Source organism: Populus euphratica, unplaced genomic scaffold (genome assembly GCF_000495115.2).
Source record: "Populus euphratica unplaced genomic scaffold, PopEup_1.0 scaffold72.1, whole genome shotgun sequence".
In the NCBI taxonomy this organism is placed as follows: Eukaryota; Viridiplantae; Streptophyta; class Magnoliopsida; order Malpighiales; family Salicaceae; genus Populus; species Populus euphratica.
In genome coordinates, this window is record NW_011499922.1 from 548355 (window position 1) to 570796 (window position 22442).

Consider the following 22442-nt stretch of genomic DNA (forward strand, 5'->3'; position numbering starts at 1 on the left):
GGAAAGAGATTCAATGAATCCCCATTCCATCCTCCTCTTAGGAAATCGCCGCTCTAACTGGTCTGCATCTGAATTCAAAGATATATTACTTAGAATTTTAAATGGGAAATTATGAATTCTTGATCCTGGACATATGTACACGCTGGACGACCAAATATCCATCAGGAATTCCATCAAACACAAGAAAATTGGCAGTAAAGTTAACCACAAAACCTTGAGAAACATCATCTGGCTGTCATTGCTAACAATGAAGATATGTGACAACTGCCACGATCTTCCTTCTTTTCCCATCTGGGAAGAGGACCATTCTCCTCAAAAGTAGTATATTTTCTTACACCATAAGAAAATTTTAAAGAAATAAATTGGCATATGATAGGTTGGGTTCTACACACTCTATATGGTTCATGTCATATAATTAAAGGCAACGCCCACATAAAACACAAGCCTAGAGCTCTAACGAGTCATGAAACTCATCTGGGATATCAAAAGTCTCAATGTAAACTCATTTTCTCATTTTTTATGCCAATTGACCAAATCTAAGACACATGGAGGTAAGACAGCTATTTGCTAAAAACATCGGAGCCAGAAGATAGATTTGCCTTTAATAACATAAGCCTTTTTCTATTCAACCCAGGCACACCCAAACCACTTGTCATCCAACTTGCAATAGCATCATCACCAAACTACTGGTCTTCGCCTCTCCACCCTCGCAGTGTTGATCACTACAATTCAAGGCCTTTTTCAGCCCACCAGACCCCAAATTCTAGTCATACCTCGCCATTTGTTACTCCATAAAACCCAATTCAGCAAGAAAAAAAGGCAAATCCATCACAAAGACAATAATTCTAGAAATAGGCTGGGTTGGTCAGAGTAGCAGAAAGCAGCAGACTTTTATCATTAACATTGTTTTAAGTTGCAGGTTACAACAATATAGTATCTTCTGAAACTAAGTCCAAGAACATAAACTTAAACCCGGGTTGAGCTATCCTTCATCGCCTTCATCATCGTCTTCAATCATACACGAGTGCACAATTTCTCGGGTCTAGTGTACCCACCAAACCATGTCCTTTGGACCATAGACAACCCGCTGATTCATGCATCTTCCACCAAAATTGACATAACCCCTCACTCCATACACCTTCACCCCCAACAGGAGAGCACAACATAGAAATAGAAAAAGAAAAGAATGGTCTCATCTATTTATCATTTTATTTTCTTGCCAGTACATCAAGTCTCAAATTGCTTGCCTTCAAAGGTTTGTCCAAATCTCCAATCTTTGGGAGCAACGGCATAAGAAAGAACAGTCATCTTATCACTACTGGTGACCTCAAATGAGAGAGCTTGATTCTGTAAATTAGCATTAACATGCCAGTTCTGGCCCCAGTTCCTACCCATATCAAGCCAACCCGTTCTTGAACCTTTAATCCTCACTGAAGTTACGTCTCCAGCACCTGCAACATTGCTGATCAGCACCGAAAGGAAGATACCGGACCCAGAGATTGTAAACCGAATCCCTCCTTCCTTTCTGCACTTAATCCTGTTCAAACGCAACCAAGTTAAAGATAAGGGGAAAAAATATTATTTGAAAACAACAATAGCAAACTTGAAGAACCTTTATTTAGATTTCAGATTAAATGGTATATATTCAGTACCATCAGTAAAAGAAAGCAAAGGCTACTTATTTCTGGAATAATTCAAGTATAAATAAATGCTGTGTTCTTAAGCTTACTATTGCTCTAGCAATTAAAAGAATAGAAATATTTTCTAAGTTAATCCCAGTTAACTGTAAGCTTTCAGACACTTACAAAGGGGTTTTGGCAAAGGAATTGTCAGTATCATATACAAAAGAAAACATATACTATGGTTAGTGAAAATTTTACTTCTTTTGATGCAGGATTGATACAAGCCATTAGGTTGTCTCCCATTATGCATTTATTTATCTTCCATCAAGTAATTAACCAAAAGTGTTGGGCAAAAACCCCTTTGAATTTTCAAAGCCAAAACAGGTGTTCTTGATTAAATCCCCACAAGTGATGCTATGACTAAGTTTGCAGGAGACTGGGTGCACACTAGCACTGATCAGGACACACAAAGCAATAAATTTAGATTGTCCATCCATAATCTACTTGCTTAGTTGCTAAGATTACACCAAGTTCTTCTTTTGATGTGACAAGAAACCTTCCTGTTTCTAAAATTACAATTAACAACTTCTAATGTTCTTTCAATGGAAGCTATAAAAAATGAACCTAAATACAATAAACTCAAATTGGTCAGTCTAGTTCATCCTCAAAGGAACCCAGGCTGAAAGAAACAAATTTTGAAAGAAGAAATAGACTAACAAAGACAAATCAATTAACATGGAATTGCTAAATCTAGCCCATTGGCACTCTTCCTTTCAATGGCTAAACGCATGTTAGCAAGAAAGAAAGAAGTAAAAGCAGACAAAGTAATTGAAAACTAACAGACTAGACACTCAAAATTTCTAATCTTGAAAGAATTAGGCATGCAAATCATCAAAATTTCTTAAAAAAAAAAACAAAAAATCCTCTCTAGCGTAACTCAAACTTTTAAAGCACTAAATGTGTTCCAAACTGCATGCCTAACTATGCTAGGATGAAACCTTAACCTTAACTTACAAAACAACAAAATCCAAAAGGGTTTTCAGGATTTTACCTTCTGTACTGAACAGGCATGTTAGCAGCCTTCCAAATGGCAATCTTTTCAAAAGATTCAATGGGCAGCACAAAGTGCTTATTTGGAATATTACATTTTCCACCAGCATCAGAAGGGAACCCATAATTTGGAGCACAAAAATTAGTAACAGAAACAATAATAGAAGTCCCAGGAATACACCACCTCAAATCATCAACACATTTGATTTCAAAACACGCGCCACAGATCTGTCCACGTTCAAACATTGATTCACTCAATGCTACAGTTGCCATTCCATATCCCGCTTTAACCAAGTCCCCATATCCACACGCGCCTCCTACTGTGTCCCGGGGATCGGATGCTGCGTAGTAAGTAGCGCGTGCGGGTTGCCATTGGGATAGGTAAGTGGAAAGAGGTGGAGGGGTGGTGGTGGAAGAGGTGTGGGAGGTGGTGGTGGGGGGGAGAGTGAGGAGGAGGAGGAGGAGGAGAGGTTTCAGGGGAGTGTGACTAGGGCCTTGAAGTAATGGCGGTGGCATCTTGTTGTCTTTTTGATGGGAGAATGTGAAAGAGAAGGATTTGTTAGAGTAAGATTTGATGATGTTGAGGTTGTCTTTGTCTCTGTTCCTTTATTACAGAAGTGGTGGAAACTTGGAGTGTGCTTTAAACTGCTATAGTTTCCTTTTGCTTTTGTTACATTTATGCCCCCAAGAAGATCCATCTTTTATTTGAAATTGGGTGAGTGTAGAAATATACCGTTAAGTGCAGTTAATTTCATTATATTTGTTTTTTATTTAAAAATATATGTAATTAATATTTTTTATTTTAAAAAAATATTTTTTTATTACAATAATTTAAAATATAAAAAATTAACCAAGAAAATTTAAAATTCTTGAAAACGTGCTGCGAATATTATTTTCAAACACATTCTAAATTGAATAATTGAATTTAGATATAAAATTATATAAATTAGTTGTTGAAATCTAAGAATCTTTTAAATTAAAACTTTAATAATTGGAATTTTAATTTTTTTTTTGTTATTTATTTGATGAATTTGCAGTTAAGATACTTTGTTCTGCTGGTGATCTAGGGTGTTTTGATTCGTCAATTTATTTCTTAAAATGCCTTTTAAATTGATTTTTACTTGAAAAAATAACAAATATTTTTAAGTGTTTTTCAATAATTTTGATGTGTTTATATAAAATAATTAAAAAAATATTACTTTAAAATATTTTTAATTACAAATATTTTTGCAAAAACATTCAACAATGCATTACCAAATAAACATTTAATTTAAAGTGTAAGTCATAGGTCTAATGGTGTAACTTACAAATTAGTGAGTTAATAATGGTGTAACTTATAAATTAGCGAGTTAATTTTGTTACATAATTATTTTTTTATATTTTTTTATTTAATTTTTTTATGCTTAGTTATCTTGTGCCAAGTATTATTATTTAATTGAATTTGATTATATTAAAAAAAATATGAATACATTATATCATATCACAACTGAATCTTTGAATAGCTTGAGTTAAAAAAAAAAACAATATTATTTTAATAAAAATATTAAATTAAATAGTTACTAGATCAAGACCAAATTGAGTTTCACAACAGTAGATGAAGCAATGTAATCTTGAAGAGAATTTTATATTTTTTTGGGTTGAAAACTACAATAATCTTAAATGGAAAGAACTAATTGAGAAATATTTGATAGCAAGAAATCAATAAACTCAATTAGTTTGAGAGAAAATTGAGTATTAGCAATAAAATTCAGGTTTTTCTCCTTTTTATTTCATTTATAAGTACACATAAGATGGGTTTACCTTTACATTTATAAAAGATATAATAATAATAATAATAAATAAATAAAAAAGGGTGAGGGTTCACCTTTTTATTCGTTGAGTATTGCACGATGAAATGGAGACTTTGTTAAAGGCTAGGGATGAAAAGGAGGTCCTTTTTCGGAAAAAAAAAAATAAAGTATGGGCAAAATGGGAAACATCTTTATTTAGGATGGTTTCCTTGGATTCTTGGTATTGTCTGGTCGGAGGACATCTTCAAGCATAAATGTGACTGAGAAATCAAATCAAAGCTTAGGGTTGTTCATTTACAGATTTAATAATACAAAGGAATATATTCCTGTCTTTTTATTTTCATTAATTCAAAAATCAAGATTATAAAAAAATAGATTAAAATTGCATTTAGTTATTATTTTGGAATAGAAAATACAGGGAAAAGAAGACATGTTTTCATATTTTTTTTTAAAAAAATATGAACCAATCCAAAACTATTCTAAAAAAAATTATTTTATATTTTTAGTTTTATCTCTTCAACTAAATATATTTTTATTCTCAAATAAAATAGCATCATCTAACATCATGCTTAAATATTCACTTTAAGTAGTATTGGGATTTCCTCGATGACATGATATTTACAAATGTTCCATCATTTGGTCAGTATAAGATTATTAAACCACCATTGTTTAGCATCAATATTAAAATTTGTATTAAAATCATTCAAATATATATATATATATATATATATATATATATATATAATTCAGAATATAAAGACCTCTAAGAATTCAAGATCCTGTAAAATAGATACAAGTTAATCTATACAAATAAAATAGTTTATTAAATATATATGATAATGGTTGATTTTTAAAATAATTTTTATTTAAAAATATATTAAAATAATATATAATATTATCACATCAAAATAATATAAAATAAAAATATATTTTTTTTTTAAAAAAGACACCATGTAACTTACTTTAACCAGCTCATTGTCGTCGAATCAAAGCCTACCATCTCACCCTCTCTTTTTTCATGAAAAGCCACCACCGAACCTTGGCTTCTTATAACAACCAAAACGCACGACCGAAACTTGGCTTATTTATTTACTCTTCGAAAGTGTAACAGTGATTGTCATACTTTAATTTTTCATGCAGTAAAAAATCCTCAAAATTGATTTAAAGTACACTTTTTATCCGTTTTCTTTTTCTTAACAATGATAATGATGATATTGAATTCAAACTCTTTATAATGCATATCTGTTCAACTTTCTTTTCTAATTTTTTTAGATTCATACAAGTGATCGAGTCAATTTATATGTATTATGATCAATCCTATTAATTTTAAAATTAATATAAGTTTTAAATACAACTAATTTATATATATTTTGATTAATCTCATCAATATTAAAATTAATAATCATATAAATTTTTAATAGATTTGAAAGAACTCAAACTTATAATAATTAAAAAATAAATTTAAAATTTAACTATTTAAGTTATTATTTAGAATTTTATTAAGTTTTCTTCTAGAATATTGATTCTACAATATTGATGTTAGGAGAGAATGAGTAATGTATATATACACTGTAAAATTAATTTTTTATTTTTTATATGAAAAACATGTTTGATCTTGGATTCATATCTTAAATTTCTATTTGGATGTGATTTTTTTAATAAAAAAATAATATAAATCATATTTTAGATCTCATTTAATAACTTAAATTATTTAGTTAAAATGATTTCTTGACATGCTATTAGAATTTTGATAATTAAATGATTATAAATTAAAATCTCATCATTTTTATTTATTTGATTAAAATTAAGAATAAAATAGTATAAATTTATGCAATTACTTAATAAAATATATTAAAAAATAATATAAATAATATATTAAAACTTTACCTAACAATTTAAACTGTTAAGTTGAAATAATTCTTTGATAGAAATAACAAAAACATACACTTTAATTATTTAATTTTCTTTTTCTACTTGATAGTGATGTTATTATTAGTGCCCTTGTAAATTTTTTTTTTTTGTGGTATGGAAAACATGTTTGAATGCATATATGGAATTCACGACTAATATGGCAATTACCCTGTCCCTTAATTTGAAATATCATTAATAGCTTGAACTAAAAATAGCAGTCACAACAACAATAACATACTTTAAAATTAAAATCATAATGATTATACTGAATTCAAACTTTTCATAATAAATATTTGTTTCGCTTTCTTCTTGATTTCAGGGTGAAAATAGACAATGTATATATGTCACCAAATTAATTAACTTTTTATTTATTTATAAAAGACTGACAATTTTTATTTTTATTTTTATGTGTGAAAAACATGTTAATTTGAATGCATATATGGAATTCATGACTAATATGGCAATTAACCTGTCCCGTATTTTGAAATATCATTAATATTCTGAAATATTAATGACATTTCAAAATATTAATTATAAAATTAATATTAATGATATTAACGATGTTTTAAATATTAATGATACTCCAAGCTATATATTAATGTTATTTCCAAATAAAGAGATGATGGAACAATTATAAATATCATATAATATATTTCAAGATAGTAATATTTCAAAATATTAATGATATTTCAAGCTATGAATTTTGATATTTCAAGGTTAATCTATATTTCAAGCTATAATTTCTATGAAAAAATGTTTCACATGGAATTGTCATATCCATCAATTTAAAGTAGAAATATTATTAATTACTCGAAAGAATGGGATTAATTACTCGAGATTCAAAAATTTCAACCGTTTAATTTTCGAATCCAGTCACTGAGAATGATTTGTGATTTTATCAGAAGAGATTTTCAAGATTCAAACGTTTAAGTTATAGAACCCAAGAATTAATTATAATTAAAAATCTAATTATTTAATTTATACTATGATTGGTACTCGTGGTATGATTTAAAAATGGAAATAAAAATAAAATCATTTAATTTCTTAATTACATTGGTACTCGTGGTATGATTGAAAAACGGAAATAAAAAATAAATCATTAATTTCTTAATTACTCCTTAATTATGATATCTATTTAAACCTTTGACCTCATAATGGTTATGCCATCTTTTATATATATATGTAGCAAACATTTCAATATAGTACGGCCAAACTTCCTTTCCTTCTGATCTTCCATCTAAATTTGACGATTCTTTCCTTCAGATTTACCATCAATATTTACGATGGCCTTGACCAGAAGGCTGGCTGTTTTAGGGTTTTGGATTTCCATGCTCTTAATGACGATGAACCCCTTTCTGGCAAGAGAATTAAGAGATGATACAAGTGCTGTAGTGAAGTTTCCCTCCAAAAGCCAGCTTGGCATAATGGAAACATACATTAGTCCTCCAACTATGGGGGAAGGTGGTAGTCAAATATGTGACCCAAAAAAGGATCCTGCCATATGTCAACAACCGCCTAAGAATCCATGGCACAGAGCTTGTGAAAAAGGGTTACGATGCAGGAGCGCCCCCCCACCGGCGTCTTGAATGGAGGCCATGGAGCAGTTTGGTAAAAAGGAAACACATTCAGTACTATATCCACGTTGAGTTTTCATTATTATATGTTAAGAACTTTATTTCCCCTTTGTTTGAAGAGGAATGGTGCAAGAGTGATCCCCTACCGGCTGCCGACATTAGTAGCAGTTTGATGAATAAGAAAGAACGCCTTTAGTTCTGCATAATCATCTATGATGGCTCATTGAATTTTCATTACCATATATATGCTAATAAAGTGATCTCCTGTTCTATACTAATCTTACATTTATTTTTTCCATATATATATATTTGTTGGCATATAAATTTTATGAGAAATAATTTCTAGAAAATTAAATATTCCTCTACCAATTCAATTGGACAAATAACTATCAGCTATAGTTACTTTCAGCAATCATTCCAAGAATAAACTACTCTCCCAGGAGACTTGAAAGGATAAACATATCTTTAATAATTATACATGCACCTAGAAGAATTAAAATTAAGAACACTTTGAATGTAGACTTCAAAATTAATTCCAAGAATATCAGCAACAGCAGCAGTCTCAAACGTATTTTTGAAACTCTGTTGTTCAACCAGATCCTCTTTTCCATGGGATATATTTATGAAAGGGCAGGGTTCAAACGTAACCGTCTCCTCTGGCCTGTTCCTTTGACGTTTGATGCATCCAAAATCTGCCTGCCATACTCTGTATCAAAACAACTTGAAACCGCAGCTTCTTGTGAGTTGTTTAAATTAAAGGACTTTAAAGTTTCCCTTATGCAAGCAAAGACAGCACCGCTATTTTCACTAGAAGAGCAGATAGTACAGTTTCCACCATCCTTTAAAACTGGATGAACACAGTGTACAAATTTTCCATCTTCAAAGCTGGAATTGCAAATACGAGATGCTGATCAAAAAACGAGAATCATAATTCTTATAGTGAGATCACTTTGCAGCCTTTTGTTAATAATTTTCGTGTTCTTCCCTTATAGTTCCAAGCTCAACGCTTTCCATATAACCAAATTTGTTAACTTCTTTTCAATCTTCAATTTTCAGGATTCCATGCACCTCACTGGTGCTTTACAATGATGAGTACATGAAAGCCGCCGCCTATTCCTGCTATCCACAGTACTTCATCCCTCCCTCAGCCTTGTAAATAATTAATTTGGAGGAATTTGATGAATTCTTGGATGATGAGAACCTTCAATTTTTAATGAAGTGTATTCTAAAACTAAAAATTAACTATTATAGCATTCTTCAACATGAGTAGTAGATTTAGCATTGGTTGACGTGGTCAAACAATATGTATAGCTAGCTATGCAACATGCAAGGATGACTTCCTTCTTCTGTCACACAGCTGCAACATCCATTCCAGAACTAAATGATCAATGTCTTATTCCTTTCGTTTTATGAGGTTTATGATACAGTGTTTTCCTTTTGTTTCAGAACCGTACGTAACATCACACAGGTTCAGGAAGGGTTGGGTGAAGTCAAACCATCTATAGGTTGGTCTTCTACTAGATTTTAACCATGGAACTGGGAATTCTTATTTGTACTTTGTGAAAGTGATGTTTGGTTGATGAAGCAGTATATTTTTTGACAAAAAAAGCTAAAAGATTCGAGCACATGCCAGTTAAGTGTATGTCAAGAATCCACTGCTTTTGTACCAGCGCATTTTCAACTGAAGTATTGGATTTGAGCTCTGTCTTCAAGTCATCTTCCAAACCACCTCTTGTGTTTCTTTCTTGTTTTCTCAAGACGGAACACCACTATTTTCACAAAAAGAGCAGATAGTACGATTCTTTTCATGCTGCAAGAAGAAAATAGGATGCATTGGTAGCAAATGAGGTTGGGCTCAACATAGAAACAATTATGACACACAAATTGAGGCTGGACTTGGATACTAATGAAAGTACCATGATGTGGTGAACTATGAAGATAAACAAGAATGACATCAATTTTTCTTCAATGGCAGATAGTTCAACACTTCAGCCCAAAAGATATTTGCAGAGATTCTATACTTGTTAACATGTTTCCGCGTGAAGGGGGGGAATGAATGACTTCATGTAATGACTTGTTGACATGAATTATTCTGGTATTTTCTCTACCTATCAGGCGAAATTTCAGAGTTCAAAAGGGAACTCAAGCTTATAACATGGAAGAAATCTTTCTACAATAAACAAATCAGCATGTTTCCTTAAAACTAGCGATACCAAAAATCATTAAATCTGCAACTGGGGAAATATGTGCAAATCTGGATGAGGGTGAACTAAGACAAAACTTGTAACAGTTTGGATGGTAAGAAATACTTGCTTGTCTTAGATGATGTTTGGAACGAAGATCCTCAAAAATGGTCGTTGTTGAAGCCTCTGTTATCAAAAGGTGCGTTTGGAAGTAAAATCTTAGTAACCACCCGTAGTCAACGTGTTGTTGAGATTATGGGTACAGTTACTCCATACAACCTAACTCTTCTGGGTCAAAGGGATTGTTTGTCGTTGTTTTACAAGTGTGCATTCAAGGAAAGGCAAATGGAGTTGTATCCAAATTTAGTTGAAATTGGGAAAGATATAGTGGGAAAATGCAAGCAAATTCCTTTGGCAGTGATTAACTTGGGGACTCAACTGTATGGTAAAACTGATGAAAAAGAGTGGGGATCGGTGAGAGATAGTGACAAGTGGGAGGAGAAGGGAGATGGTATTTTACCTGCTTTGAAGATAAGTTATCAACGACTGCCGACTCACTTGAAAAGATGCTTTCTTTATTCTTCCATTTTTCCAAAAGATCATCTCTTCTCGGATCTTGAATTGGTTCAATTTTGGATGGCGCATGGACTCATTCAATCATCAAATCCAAATGAGAACTTGGAAGATGTTGGCTTGCGTTATGTGCGTGAGTTGATCTCAAAATGTTTCTTCCAAGATTACGAGGATTGGATTTTTGGAGCTTTATTTAAAATGCAGGATTTAATGCATGATCTTGCATCATCATTGGCTCAAAATGAGTTTTCAATCATAAGATCTCAAAACCATCAAATTTCCAAAACAACCCGTCATTTGTCAATTCTTGACACTGATTCATTTTTTCACCAAACTCTTCCTAATTTCACAAATAAATTAACTCATGTGCGGTCAATACTCTTTGCAACTGGCCTAGAGGCTCCTAGATGCAAAGCAGACTTTGAGAAATGCTTGTCAGAATTTAAGCATTTGCGGTCTTTGGAATTAATGGATGGTTCTGAATTTGAGGTTTTGCCAGAGAAGATTGGTGCCTTGAAAACATTTGAGATATCTCAGTTTTGCCGGGTGTTCAAAAATGAAAAGACTCCCAAAATCCATTTTCAAATTACAGAATTTGCAAGCTCTGCTTATAGGTGCAAAAGGATTAGAAGAGCTGCCCAAAGATATGAGGTACATGATCACCCTTAGATTCTTATTTCTGGTCACTAATCAGAAGCGGTTCCTAAAAGGTGGGATTGGGTGCTTGGAGTGTCTTCAAACTTTATTTGTTGTTCGATGTAAAAATCTCGAATTTTTTTGCGACGATATGCAAGGTCTTAGAAGTCTTCGTAAATTGGTTATTGCTGGATGTGAAAGTCTAATTCTTTGCCGCAAAGCAAGAAATCCCTAACTGCACTAGAGGAATTGTATATTTGCCATTTGTGAAAAGCTTGATTTGATAATGACAGAAGAAGAAAAAGAAAAAAAAATCCAACTACTTTCCCTTCGGATTGTATTTTTTGGATGGTTAACAACAACAATTACACTACCAAAACAGCTTCTTCAAGGATCTACGAACTCCTTACAAACATTTATCATCGGAGATTGTCCAAACATTGAAGAATTGCCAGAGTGCGTCGGAAATTTAAAGAAACTTCAAAAACTACAGATCAGACATTGTCCAAGGTTAGGCAAAAGGTGCCAAAGGGGAACGGGAGAAGATTGGCCGAAGATCGCTCATATCCCTAGAATCGAGGTTGACCTTGATGACAGTTAATTAGGTGAGGATTATGAGAATTTGATATTTTGTTTCATATTTCTATCCATTATTCAATTTCTTTTCTCGTTTAAATTATTTTCTATAAAAACAATATTAGCTTTGGATAAAAGAAAGAACGCCATGTTTGTTCTAATTAATTTCACAAACCTCTTTTGTTTTGGAGGGTGAGATTCACATGGAACTCCTTTAGCTTTACCAGAGAAAAGGAACAAGGCAGCGTATGTCATGATATTGCATTCTAATTAAAAGCTAACTAATACATTCAGCAATTTTCTACAGCATTATTAAATTCTGTGTATGCATGTCTGATATTTTTCAGCTTTCACTGGTGTTTTTGCTGATGGTTATTCGGAGACTTCGATGTATCCAGTGTTGTTGCTGACAATTTAGTTTGTTCCAATAAAGATGATGAACGTTTTCTGGAGATTAATTTCCATTATCTTTGTGCTTTCCTCGGAGTTCCTGCTAGTAAATTATCTGTTGTTGCTACGATTTCCAATCCTTGTGCCCTGGCCTAATTGCTTACGACATTCCCGCATTTGTTCTTGATGTTACCTGCATTCAGTTTATTTGCTGATCACGGAGTTTGCTCTCTCGTTGTTGATCTTTGGTTTGGTTTCTTGAGCAAATGTAAAAGTTATTTCATATATTCGAGCAACCATGCCATGGAAGTTACCCAACCGGAAGGGCCAAACACTCCACTAGTTTGTTAGCATGACGGTCGAGAAATATGTGAAGAAGCTCATTTGGACCATCAATCTCCATTCTCTCCCGATTCCCAGATACGACAATATCTCATAATGTTCATATCCATATAAATTCGACAGCTGATCTCAGGACATAGGCTGCCTCTTCCAAACTGACATGTTCGTTAGGGAACATGTAAGTGTCCTGCATTTCATTCTTAGTAGTGTATATAACAAGAAACCAAGAGTCTTTGTTTTCCCAGTTCCTGGAAAAATCCCATAGTAATTTGACAGTATTCTGATGACAGCATCCAGTTCTGGTAATGCAGCTTAAACCTGCTGCTTGTTGCTAGTCATTTCAACTAAAAGATGGTAGTATGTCCCTTATGCTCTGAAGAGGAAACACCACTATTTTCACTAGAAGAGCAGATGACAACAATGTGGTGAAGTATGAACATAAACAAGAATGACGTTAGAATTTTGTTCTTCAATGGCAGATAGTTGAACGCTTCAGCCCAAAATATATTTGCAGAGATGCTACGCTTCAGCCCAAATTTTTCATCTATTTAAGCTCAGCTTGTGGACTATTTTAGGGATGCGACAACATTCAAGGCTTTCTCAAGTTCTTTCCGTTTTTACCCTTTACGGTTTACCTTTAAAATTTAATTTTTATAGTTCAGGCTACATCATTTTTCTACAATTCATTTAAGATGTTAACTTTCTTGAACTTTGAAGAACAAGTTGCATAGCATGAATATGAAAGTGCATTTGGAATTGAAAGAGTAAAAACACGTTGATTTTTCTTTTGCCATTATTTTTTTTTTATCAAACTAATATTATTTTTACTTTTTACACAATAAAAAATCCGATCAACCCCTAATATTATAGAGGTCAAATCTTATGCTAGGTTTTAAAAGCATAAAAAAAAAACACCAAATAAAATATGAAAATTCATTAAAATTAAACAATGAGAGATGGAATTACAAATAAAAAATGATTAAAATAAAACTCAAAATAAAAAAAATTATAATTAGAAAAATAAAAATCAAATTCAACAACAAAAGGAATTAAAATAAAATTATTATGGATGAAATTAAAAAACAAAAACAAATTAGAAAAAAGAAGAAGATTAAAAGCAAAATAAATAGGAATAAAAAAATAAAAATTAAATTTGATTAAAAGACATAAAAAATCAAATGTCAATGAATGAAATTAAAAAATATATAAATTAAATTCAATATAATTAAAAAATTAAGGATCACTTTGCAATTTTACAATATTAACATATTTTTTACAATACTTTAAATGTTGCCCCAAAAGCAGACCAATAATAATTAAAAGACATCACATGCTCCGCCTAAAAAGTACAGACACTTTTCATCTATTAGTATTATCATCTTTTTTATTTATAAGAAGACTAAAATACCCTTGACCCCATGTGATAATTACAAAAAAAAATCATGTCAAAAAATCAAAAATACCCCTTTAACCTTAAATAAAAAAAAAAGAAGTTAACCCTCACTACTATTTAATAATTATATTATATACAAAATATGAAAATTCAAAACACTCCTCTAGTTTTTTTAAAAAGGCACACTGTACAACAATAAAATGTAAAAATACTATTTTAACCCTGAGCGATTGATTAATCATTTGGTTTTTGAAGGTTAAAATGATGAATTTTACTGTTCACATGCAGAATAAAACACTGAGGGGAATTAGTTTTATGTTAATTCTAAGTAGTATCCTTGATTTTTATTCTAGGATTTCCACTGTTCATATTAACCATGGGTTTGGAAGCCCAAAGCCTTCCATCATTATGTTCAACGAAGAACAGTCTTTCATTATGCATTTATTATACATCCAAAAGCTTATATCTAAGAAAGTGAGATGAGAGTGAAAATATTTTCTCGATGGGTGTTTCTTCATCTCTTAGCCATAGAATGAAATTTTTTTAATTTTTTTTAAAGGAATCGGTGTTTTAATTGATAGATTTGCATAGGAAAAGCTTTTTTGTTTCATTTTTTTTTTTATTTTGGTCCTTCAATTTATTTATTTTTATTTAATATTTTAATATTTTATATATTTAGAATTGATCATGATAATTTATTTTTATACATGGAGGAATATTTCATCACTCAATTGATTATTAATTTGATAAAATAAAATTAAATTAGCATTAGCATTAGGTGCATGCAAAGGGCTAGGATCTGATCCCTGTATACTGGCTTTTTGCAGTAGCAAATATTCTGGCTTGGTCTCAGCTTCAATTACCATTAGGCTTGATGTCATGTCTATTATTCAACCCAATAAATGTCGGGCCAGAAATCAGGCGTTTCAGTAACACAAATAATATAGCTACAAAAATCATCTGAAGGATATGATCATCTTGATTCCATAATTCCATTTCATAGTTATAAAATATAAACATTAACATTGAATAGATTGACGACACAAGAAAGGAAAAACATCGTATCATTAATTTTGACCACCTTTTTGCAACACAAGTAGTAGATTTAGCGTAGGGTGACATGGTCAGACAAAGATATAGCCAGGCAACGTGCAAGGATATGACTTCCTCCTTCAGTCAGAGAGCTGCAATCTCCCCTCAAGAACTTGTTGAACAGCCTGAGGAGTCAAATTGCTATCTTAATTTTTTTTTTCTTTTTAACACGTTAGAACAAGAGAGTTTATTTTAAGGTCAATTTGACTATAGTAAAGATGTCCTTACCACATTAGTTAATTATTAGTACTTGGACTTCACCACCTAGGTTTTGAATCCATTCTTCCACTGCTAAATCCATATTTCCTGTTCCTGTTCCTCCAGGGCGCCTGTCTGATATTTAATGATATCATACAAGAATCAATGACAGAATTTGAAGCTGACAAAGACAACATAGAATTGATCTTTCTCTTTTTTTTCTTTCGGAGGATATTCTACAGTGAGACCTGGGAAACATATTGTTCAGAAATTTCGTTTTGCATACCTACTATTTGTTACTGATGCTTCTGATTCATCACTAATAACAAGTGAAGCCAATGGTTGTGACAGAAGCTCTGCAGGATCAGTTTCAGGGTTACTACTCTCGGCAGCACCACCGAAACCCAGTGGCCATCTCATTGGAACAACCAAATTCCTGCAATTCAAAAAAGACAATGCAATGATAATTGATTTTCATTTGCTTCAGGCCAGGAGAGCAACTATAGTAGGGAATACCCCTTCTCATCCAAGTATCATTACCCAAAGCAATGGATGTTTAGCCTAATGGTATTCTTTCTTGCAAAGAAAGGAGGGGAGAGGTCCCAGGTCAGGTTTGAGACCTGCCCTTGTTGGATAAAACAGAAAAAATCTGAGGTTCGTCATTGGATTCCTACTGCTGATCAAGGCAATTCAAGCAGCCGTTGATGCATAATACCAGAATCTAGAAGAATGAAAATAGAAAAATGCTTACCCTTCTTTACATTTGTGCTTGCAGCGATTCATCTTATCAACTGTATAATTCCCAAAGACATCATCGAGATGCCTTGCCAGTTTTGGTAAATCAGGTAGTGGTAAAACATCCCACACCTTGAGAATTTGTGTGTGGTTTGAGTTTTCCTTGATTCCATCCACTGTCCAAATCAGTTTAAGCTGATCATTGACTCTGTATTGTTCTAACAGTTCAGAAGAAGTTCCATGCCGGACAACGATGTTTCTCCCTTCAGGAGATTCCCTCCAGCCACTCGAAAGCTTTGCCAACAAAGAAATCACTTCCTGACGAGCCTCATTTCTCACATTCAGAATGGATTTCCGAAAATCGTTACTGAAACAAAACTTTAATGGGAAAAAGGATTGAGGTGATAAGTCCACCGAGTAGCATTCAGCTTGAGACATGACAATGAGAACTAACAAAACAATCGAGAAACAAGAAAAATGAGCACACATACCTTCCATCTTGCATTTCTGAACAGTGGAGAATTCACATTCAGCAGAGCATCAAGTTGGTCCGATTCTAATAAGGCATCCGTAATAGCCTTGGACAAGCTTTTATCCTCCTCGGCATTATAGAAACACCCCCGTTCCTTGGCATCAGTAACTAATTTCTTCCAAATAGAATCGCTGTTGACAAGAGTTGCTCCATTTCCCAATATCCAGAGGCAGTGCCTTCATTAGACAGCACATCAAAATTGTTATTCAAAATCATCAATACACGAAGCATACACACACATTAACTTGCAAAAACTTGCAATGCTAGTGGCTGACTTCTGGTATTTGGAAATGATACCTTGCACGGGTCAATGCCACATTCACCCTTTGGCGATTGGCAAGGAAACCTACTTTTCCATTTGCATTACATCTAACAGTAGAGATAATTATAACATCCTCCTCGCCTCCTTGAAATCCATCGACAGACCGAATATTTACTGCAAAATCATCATGTGCACTGTAAGTCTTTCCAATTTTTTCTTGAATTGCATAAACTTGAGCGTTGTACGGTGATATGACTCCTACGCTCATCCTCTTTCTTGCCCTTGTAAATTCTGCAATGGAAAGATAACGAAGGCTTTAGCTTTCTCACTAGCCAACAAAAAAGCAATTGAAACCAATAGCTATGTCATATATATGATTTCCCTAACACCATTTCTAAAATGCTTACCATTAAAAAGGCTTGCAACTAGCTCTGAAACTACAGCAACCTCGACCAAATTTTTCTTGCTGCCACCGTTATTGAATTGTTCTTTCCCACTGGCTACATTAATAAATGAGTAAGGCCCATACATATTGCCTCCCGTACATATTGCCTTGAAGGAATCGTTTCTGATAGTTTCTTTCTTTGACAGTTGAAGCATCCTGAATTAGCCCATCATAGAACTCTTTATTTGGGAATAAGCTTATAGATGGATGCATCCTGTACTGCATATTCAGTAGTTGTTTCTCGTGTCCCAGTATGACCAATCTCTCGAACAAACTCCTCCCGAATTCAGCTTCCTTGGAAATCTGATCAAGTTATTTGACAAAAACATTAGACCTTAAAAACTTTTAAATTACTCAGAAAATGGAACGCAAAAAAGATGCACCTCATCACCTCGCTTTGAACCATGGCAGGAAGTTGGCGCTCGTCACCAATAATAACGGCATGGCGAAGACCAGAAAGCTGCAATGGAATGGTCGATTCACATTCCTTAAGCTGCGCAGCTTCATCAAAAACCAACAATTTTATCGGTGTCATTCCTTCTGTGTGCAACTTGGCAGAGCTTGAAGCGGTACAGAATACCAGACATGCATTTTCCAAGCAAAAGTTTCTCACTTGATAACTTTCAAAAATATTGGGCACGTCAAATGCTCGAGGAAGTGAATTCAGTATCTGAATGCAATCCTTTCTTTTAGTGGCCAACCATGAAAATTGACAGGCATTGCTTTCTTCATTTTTTATGTCTAGCTTTAAACCTTCATCTCCTATGCTAACACCATTCAACAATGTTTTGAGGCAGCTGAGTAAATCAAGAGCTTTTATCATGTTCTTTACAACTTCTACTGAAATGACAGACGTTGGCAAATGCGTATACAAACCTACAATTAAAAAATCCAACTTCTCACCAAGGATATTGAACCTTTTCTTTACAAATTCCTCGAAGGGCAGTATATTATCTTCCTTGTTTTCCTTTCCATATTGATCTCCATTTCCCTTACACTTTGGAAGCCTTTCTTGATGAGAAGAAAGCAGCTGCTTCTGCTTTTCAGTTTTCTTGTTGTCTTTCAATGCCTGTAAAAGAATTTTCTTCAGAACTTTCCTGCTGTTCCGGCCCTTCTGGTTTTGATCATTGACCACTTCATCCTTCTCTTTATTGCTGTTCATCTCTTCAAATTCAATCATTCCATCATCCCGATCCCCTCCCTCCTCCTCTTTTTTCATGTTTTCCAAGTAACAGCAGTACTGATGCTCAGGATCTTCAAGCAAATTTATCATTGAATCTACAGTGTGCTTCCACCCGGTTGACGGGGCAAAGCAATGATAAAGCACTTCAACCCGATGGTCAAGAAATATATCTTCGAGATCATCATTCTCAGAAATCTTCATTCGCTCCCCATTCCCAAAGAGAACTATATCCCCAAGTCCATAGGTGTCATATTCAAGAGAGTCTGTAACTAGCTTTAGGAGTCCCGATGTCACTTGCAACACAGCAATATTGGTTGGAGCACATGTAAGTGTCCTGCACTTCAATTTAAGTAGAGAAAACAATAACGAACGAACTGTCTGTGTCTTTCCAGTCCCTGGAGGACCCCAAATTAGTTTGACAGTGCTTTGATGTTGGCATTCACTCAGACCAATGCAGCTTGCAATTGCATCTTCCTGTGTGTCGTTTAAATTAAAGGAGCTGATTATGGTTTCTTCCATACCAGAAAGTGCAGCACTTCTATTCACTTCAGATAAGCAGTGAGAACAATCCTGGCTATCCTGCAGGAGAAGACACAGCAACCGTCAGTTAAGCAACTGAATGATTAGAATAGAACTAGAACTTCCATACTCATAAAGAACAATTATTTCGCCTTCTTACAGGTGAACTACTTTCAAGCACACTCTGGATAACGTTCGTGTTCCCTCCTTGCAGATCTGAGTTCAATGATCTCCATATGCGGACATTCGTCGTCATGTTTGCTAGGTAAACAACGAAGAAAGTGGCTCTTCTTCTCTTTTGAATCTCTTGTCCAGCAAAGACAGACTCCCTTTTATTATGCCTGTTTTCTAATTCAAATTGAATGGGTTTGGAAGTGAGAATTGATACCATTTCATGATTGGTGTCATCATCCAGCTCATTAGATAGCCTATGAACATAAGCAAGAAGATAGTTTATCCCAGGCCTGTTCAAATCAGCAATGTCTTTCGGTCTTGCATCTGTCAAAGCAATGAGATCTCCAACCTCAGGCTCGTATATTCCTTTCCCGTTTCCAGTTTTTCTCATTCTTTTCAACCATATCTTATAAAACAAGTCTTTGGGAGGTTTATACTCTTTTGATCTTTCAATTGAAAAGATCTCCCTTGTAGGTGCTTGGGAGACCTTCATCATGTTTGAGCACAAATCTGCACGAGTTTCCTCAAGAAGAGCAGGAATGAATGACTTCATGTAATGTGACGTTGACGTGAATGTCTCCGGTATCTTCTTCACCTGTTGGTGAGTAATTTAGTGCCACCGACATCAAATGCAAGAAAATAAAAATCGGTCAACTGCATTTACAGTTGCTGTCAATTAATCTTACGTCAATTCTGAAAATTCCAAAAACATGAAAAGAAACCGCTACTGTAAATGATCCTCAAAGAACTTATGTTCTGCTTTACTAACCATTGGATGCTTAGCTTGCTGGTCTAAGCCTTTCCAAAGAAAAGTAGAGGGATCAAGTCTAAGTTCATGCCAAGATTGATCTTGTTTCACCAAAATATTAATGTCGTGCAAGGAGAAGTCTCTAAATGATATCAACTTACCAAATTTAATCAGTAGAAATGTAACTTGTACAGATTTTAACTGGAAAAAAAAAAACATATCAAGTGGATCGTACACATAAACATGACAAAATGGCATTCATGCAAACCTGATTTTTGTAAAGATCTCTGTTAAGTACTTCCCTGATAGACCAAGAGAACACCAAATCTAATAAGCTTCTACTAGCAACTTCTTCTTCAGTTTTCGCTGCAGTCTTCTCCATCATTTCTCCTCTCTAGTTAGCTTCTGTAAAATCAGTTGACAAAGCCAATAATGAGATGAAAATAAAAGTCTTGAACATATGAAGAAACGATGCAACAACAGATTTCTTATGAGAGAAGAAACCCAACAGTAAGACCAGTACAGATATTTATCTTGTGACAATGCTTCTTTTTTCAATAGCTACCAAAAACCCCAACAAATGAAAAGAAATGGACGTACAGATGATTTAATGAAAACGGGCCCGAGATTCCTGAAGAATCAAGAATGAAGTGGAAAGAGCACGTTGACTACAAGTAAATCAAAAGTAATTAAAGCAAGCAGTGTTGCTAGTCTTGCTGGTTTGTATGGAAAATACATGAAGGTCTCCTGTTTATATGGAAAAAAGAGAGGGAGCTTTCATACGTGGAGGCCGAAGGACTTTTCAAGTTCATATTCCTTTATTGTGACAAATACCGAAGGAGAGGAGAGGACAGGCATGCTTGCGTACGTTACGATGATTCTCTAATTTTCTGTCCCATCCCCAGGCACAAAGGATTGCGTACGTTACGATGATGCTCTAATTTTCTGTCCCATCCCCAGGCACACACTCCCCCCGAGAAAATCCCATGCACCCGAAATACTAGGGTTTTATAACCTTAAGCTGTAATTTCAAGTGTGAATTCTGAACCCACATGGATGCGAACAGGAAGCAGAGTGTCCAAACCATTTTCCAGTTTTCACATATAACAACTACAAATTAAGCATCTTTATTACTGCCATCTTCATCAAGATATCACCCTAATTTGCAAAAGTGCTGAAAAGGAATTGAAACATTTGCCACATGAGGCTTCAATGTTGGCTTCTCCATGACATGAGTTGTGCTGATTTTTATTTTATTTTTTTCATCTGGGAAGTGGGAACAGGGACAGAAGGAACAGCCAGCTGTTCAACTACAAGAGATGAGAGTAGAGTGGGACACTCTTCACCTTAAAATTGAGGATCCAAGGGAAGTGATGACCACATTCTCTCGTCTCCTGGTCAATTTCTCGCCTCCATTCACCCTTCAAAACTTAAGAATACAAAGTGTATTTGATCGTGGTTTTCTGAATGTTTTTTAATTTTTTTTAAATGTATAAAAATAATATTTTTTTATTTTTAAAATTTTATTTTTTATATTAATACTCGTTACCTGTGCCCAGTATCCTCAGATAACCAAGGTACGACCGCCACTTCCCGCGAGAAATTACAGCACGCCCTTAAAAAAGGGGTGGTGGTGGGACCCCTTTTTTCTTTCTTGTTTATTTTGATTTTTCACTCTTCCTCAGTAAAAAGTAAAAAGTAAAAAACAAAAATTGAATTGCGCTGAGGTATATATTAAGATTAAAGTAGTTGGTGGATAAGTTTAATATATAAATAAAGACCAAAACATTCATTTTATGTTTTCAATTTAAACACAATTTACCCATAGTTTATCTGCATTTTTTTTATTTACGCAATGTTTTTGTAAAATAATTTCTTTAATATTTTACGTCTGATTCATTTGAGAAAACTTCATGAGTATAAATACTTTATGAAAAAAATAAGTTGCAATTTTTAAAAGATAAAAATATTTTACAAAACTATATTCCTCTTTAAATTATGGACGCACCACTGATTAATTACTTTTATTACCACTTGTTTTCTATATATCAAACCCCAAATAATTTATTTTAAGCATTTTTTAACACGCTCAAGCAAAAAATAATATATTACATGTAAGGCTTTTCTCAAAAACAAGTTATTTTACACAAAACAAAATTAATATACTAGAAAAAAAATTACTTGAAAATTAGAGGACGATTTCATTACCGCAACACTATTAAAATCATATAAATTCAGACATAAACAATTGCATATGAATTCTTACATTCAACATGGAGTCCAATGTTCATTTTTAAAATCAAATTAAATTGTAAACAATGACACTTAGATTGTGAAATTTAATAAAATATTGTAATATTAAAAACATGGTCTCAATCAAAGTTATTCAACTCTATTGAGTTCACATGTCACGGATTTAACTACTTTAACTAATATTGATGCAAATTAATTTAAAAGAATATTATTTTAATTTTAAAAAATTATAACAATATTATTTTAATATATATAGATATA

The 22442-nt window shown here is 33.4% G+C and overlaps 5 protein-coding genes across 6 annotated transcripts in view; 1 reads left to right on the plus strand and 4 right to left on the minus strand.

The window, feature by feature from the left end:
- Positions 1 to 2160, minus strand: part of APG5 (autophagy protein Apg5 family) — a 12407-nt gene extending 10247 nt beyond the window's left edge. Inside the window, exon 1 of the mRNA XM_011040037.1 lies at positions 2150 to 2160. The gene's annotated coding sequence lies outside the window, so the exon portion shown is untranslated. The remainder of the gene's footprint in view (positions 1 to 2149) is intronic.
- On the minus strand, positions 862 to 3305 carry LOC105135243 (expansin-A13-like). The gene is made up of 2 exons (XM_011040034.1): positions 2674 to 3305; positions 862 to 1537 (listed from the first exon to the last, which is right to left on the minus strand). The coding sequence occupies exons 1-2, from the start codon at positions 3186 to 3188 to the stop codon at positions 1228 to 1230; spliced, it is 825 nt and encodes a 274-aa protein (XP_011038336.1). The 5' UTR covers positions 3189 to 3305; the 3' UTR covers positions 862 to 1227.
- Positions 3306 to 10143: 6838 nt separating this feature from the next.
- Positions 10144 to 13195, plus strand: LOC105135246 (disease resistance protein RGA2-like). 2 transcript variants are annotated; one of them, XM_011040039.1, is made up of 4 exons: positions 10144 to 11944; positions 12107 to 12161; positions 12263 to 12825; positions 12938 to 13195. In XM_011040039.1, the coding sequence occupies exon 1, from the start codon at positions 10386 to 10388 to the stop codon at positions 11370 to 11372; it is 987 nt and encodes a 328-aa protein (XP_011038341.1). In that variant the 5' UTR covers positions 10144 to 10385; the 3' UTR covers positions 11373 to 11944; positions 12107 to 12161; positions 12263 to 12825; positions 12938 to 13195. The 2 variants fall into 2 exon arrangements, with proteins under 2 accessions (XP_011038341.1, XP_011038340.1); XM_011040038.1 differs by having other exon boundaries at positions 12263 to 13195.
- Positions 13196 to 14996: 1801 nt separating this feature from the next.
- The window catches only part of LOC105135248 (probable helicase senataxin), a 12329-nt gene continuing 4883 nt past the window's right edge, over positions 14997 to 22442 (minus strand). The window contains 9 exon segments of the mRNA XM_011040041.1: positions 14997 to 15257; positions 15361 to 15465; positions 15617 to 15766; positions 16082 to 16443; positions 16557 to 16773; positions 16895 to 17150; positions 17267 to 17396; positions 17398 to 17607; positions 17696 to 18030. Of these exon segments, the coding sequence (XP_011038343.1) occupies positions 15390 to 15465; positions 15617 to 15766; positions 16082 to 16443; positions 16557 to 16773; positions 16895 to 17150; positions 17267 to 17396; positions 17398 to 17607; positions 17696 to 18030 (1736 nt within the window). The 3' untranslated portion in view covers positions 14997 to 15257; positions 15361 to 15389.
- LOC105135247 (uncharacterized) lies at positions 19102 to 20433 on the minus strand. Its single transcript, XM_011040040.1, has 2 exons — positions 20197 to 20433; positions 19102 to 19775 (listed from the first exon to the last, which is right to left on the minus strand). Exons 1-2 carry the CDS (start codon positions 20311 to 20313, stop codon positions 19137 to 19139), a joined length of 756 nt encoding a protein of 251 aa, XP_011038342.1. The 5' UTR covers positions 20314 to 20433; the 3' UTR covers positions 19102 to 19136.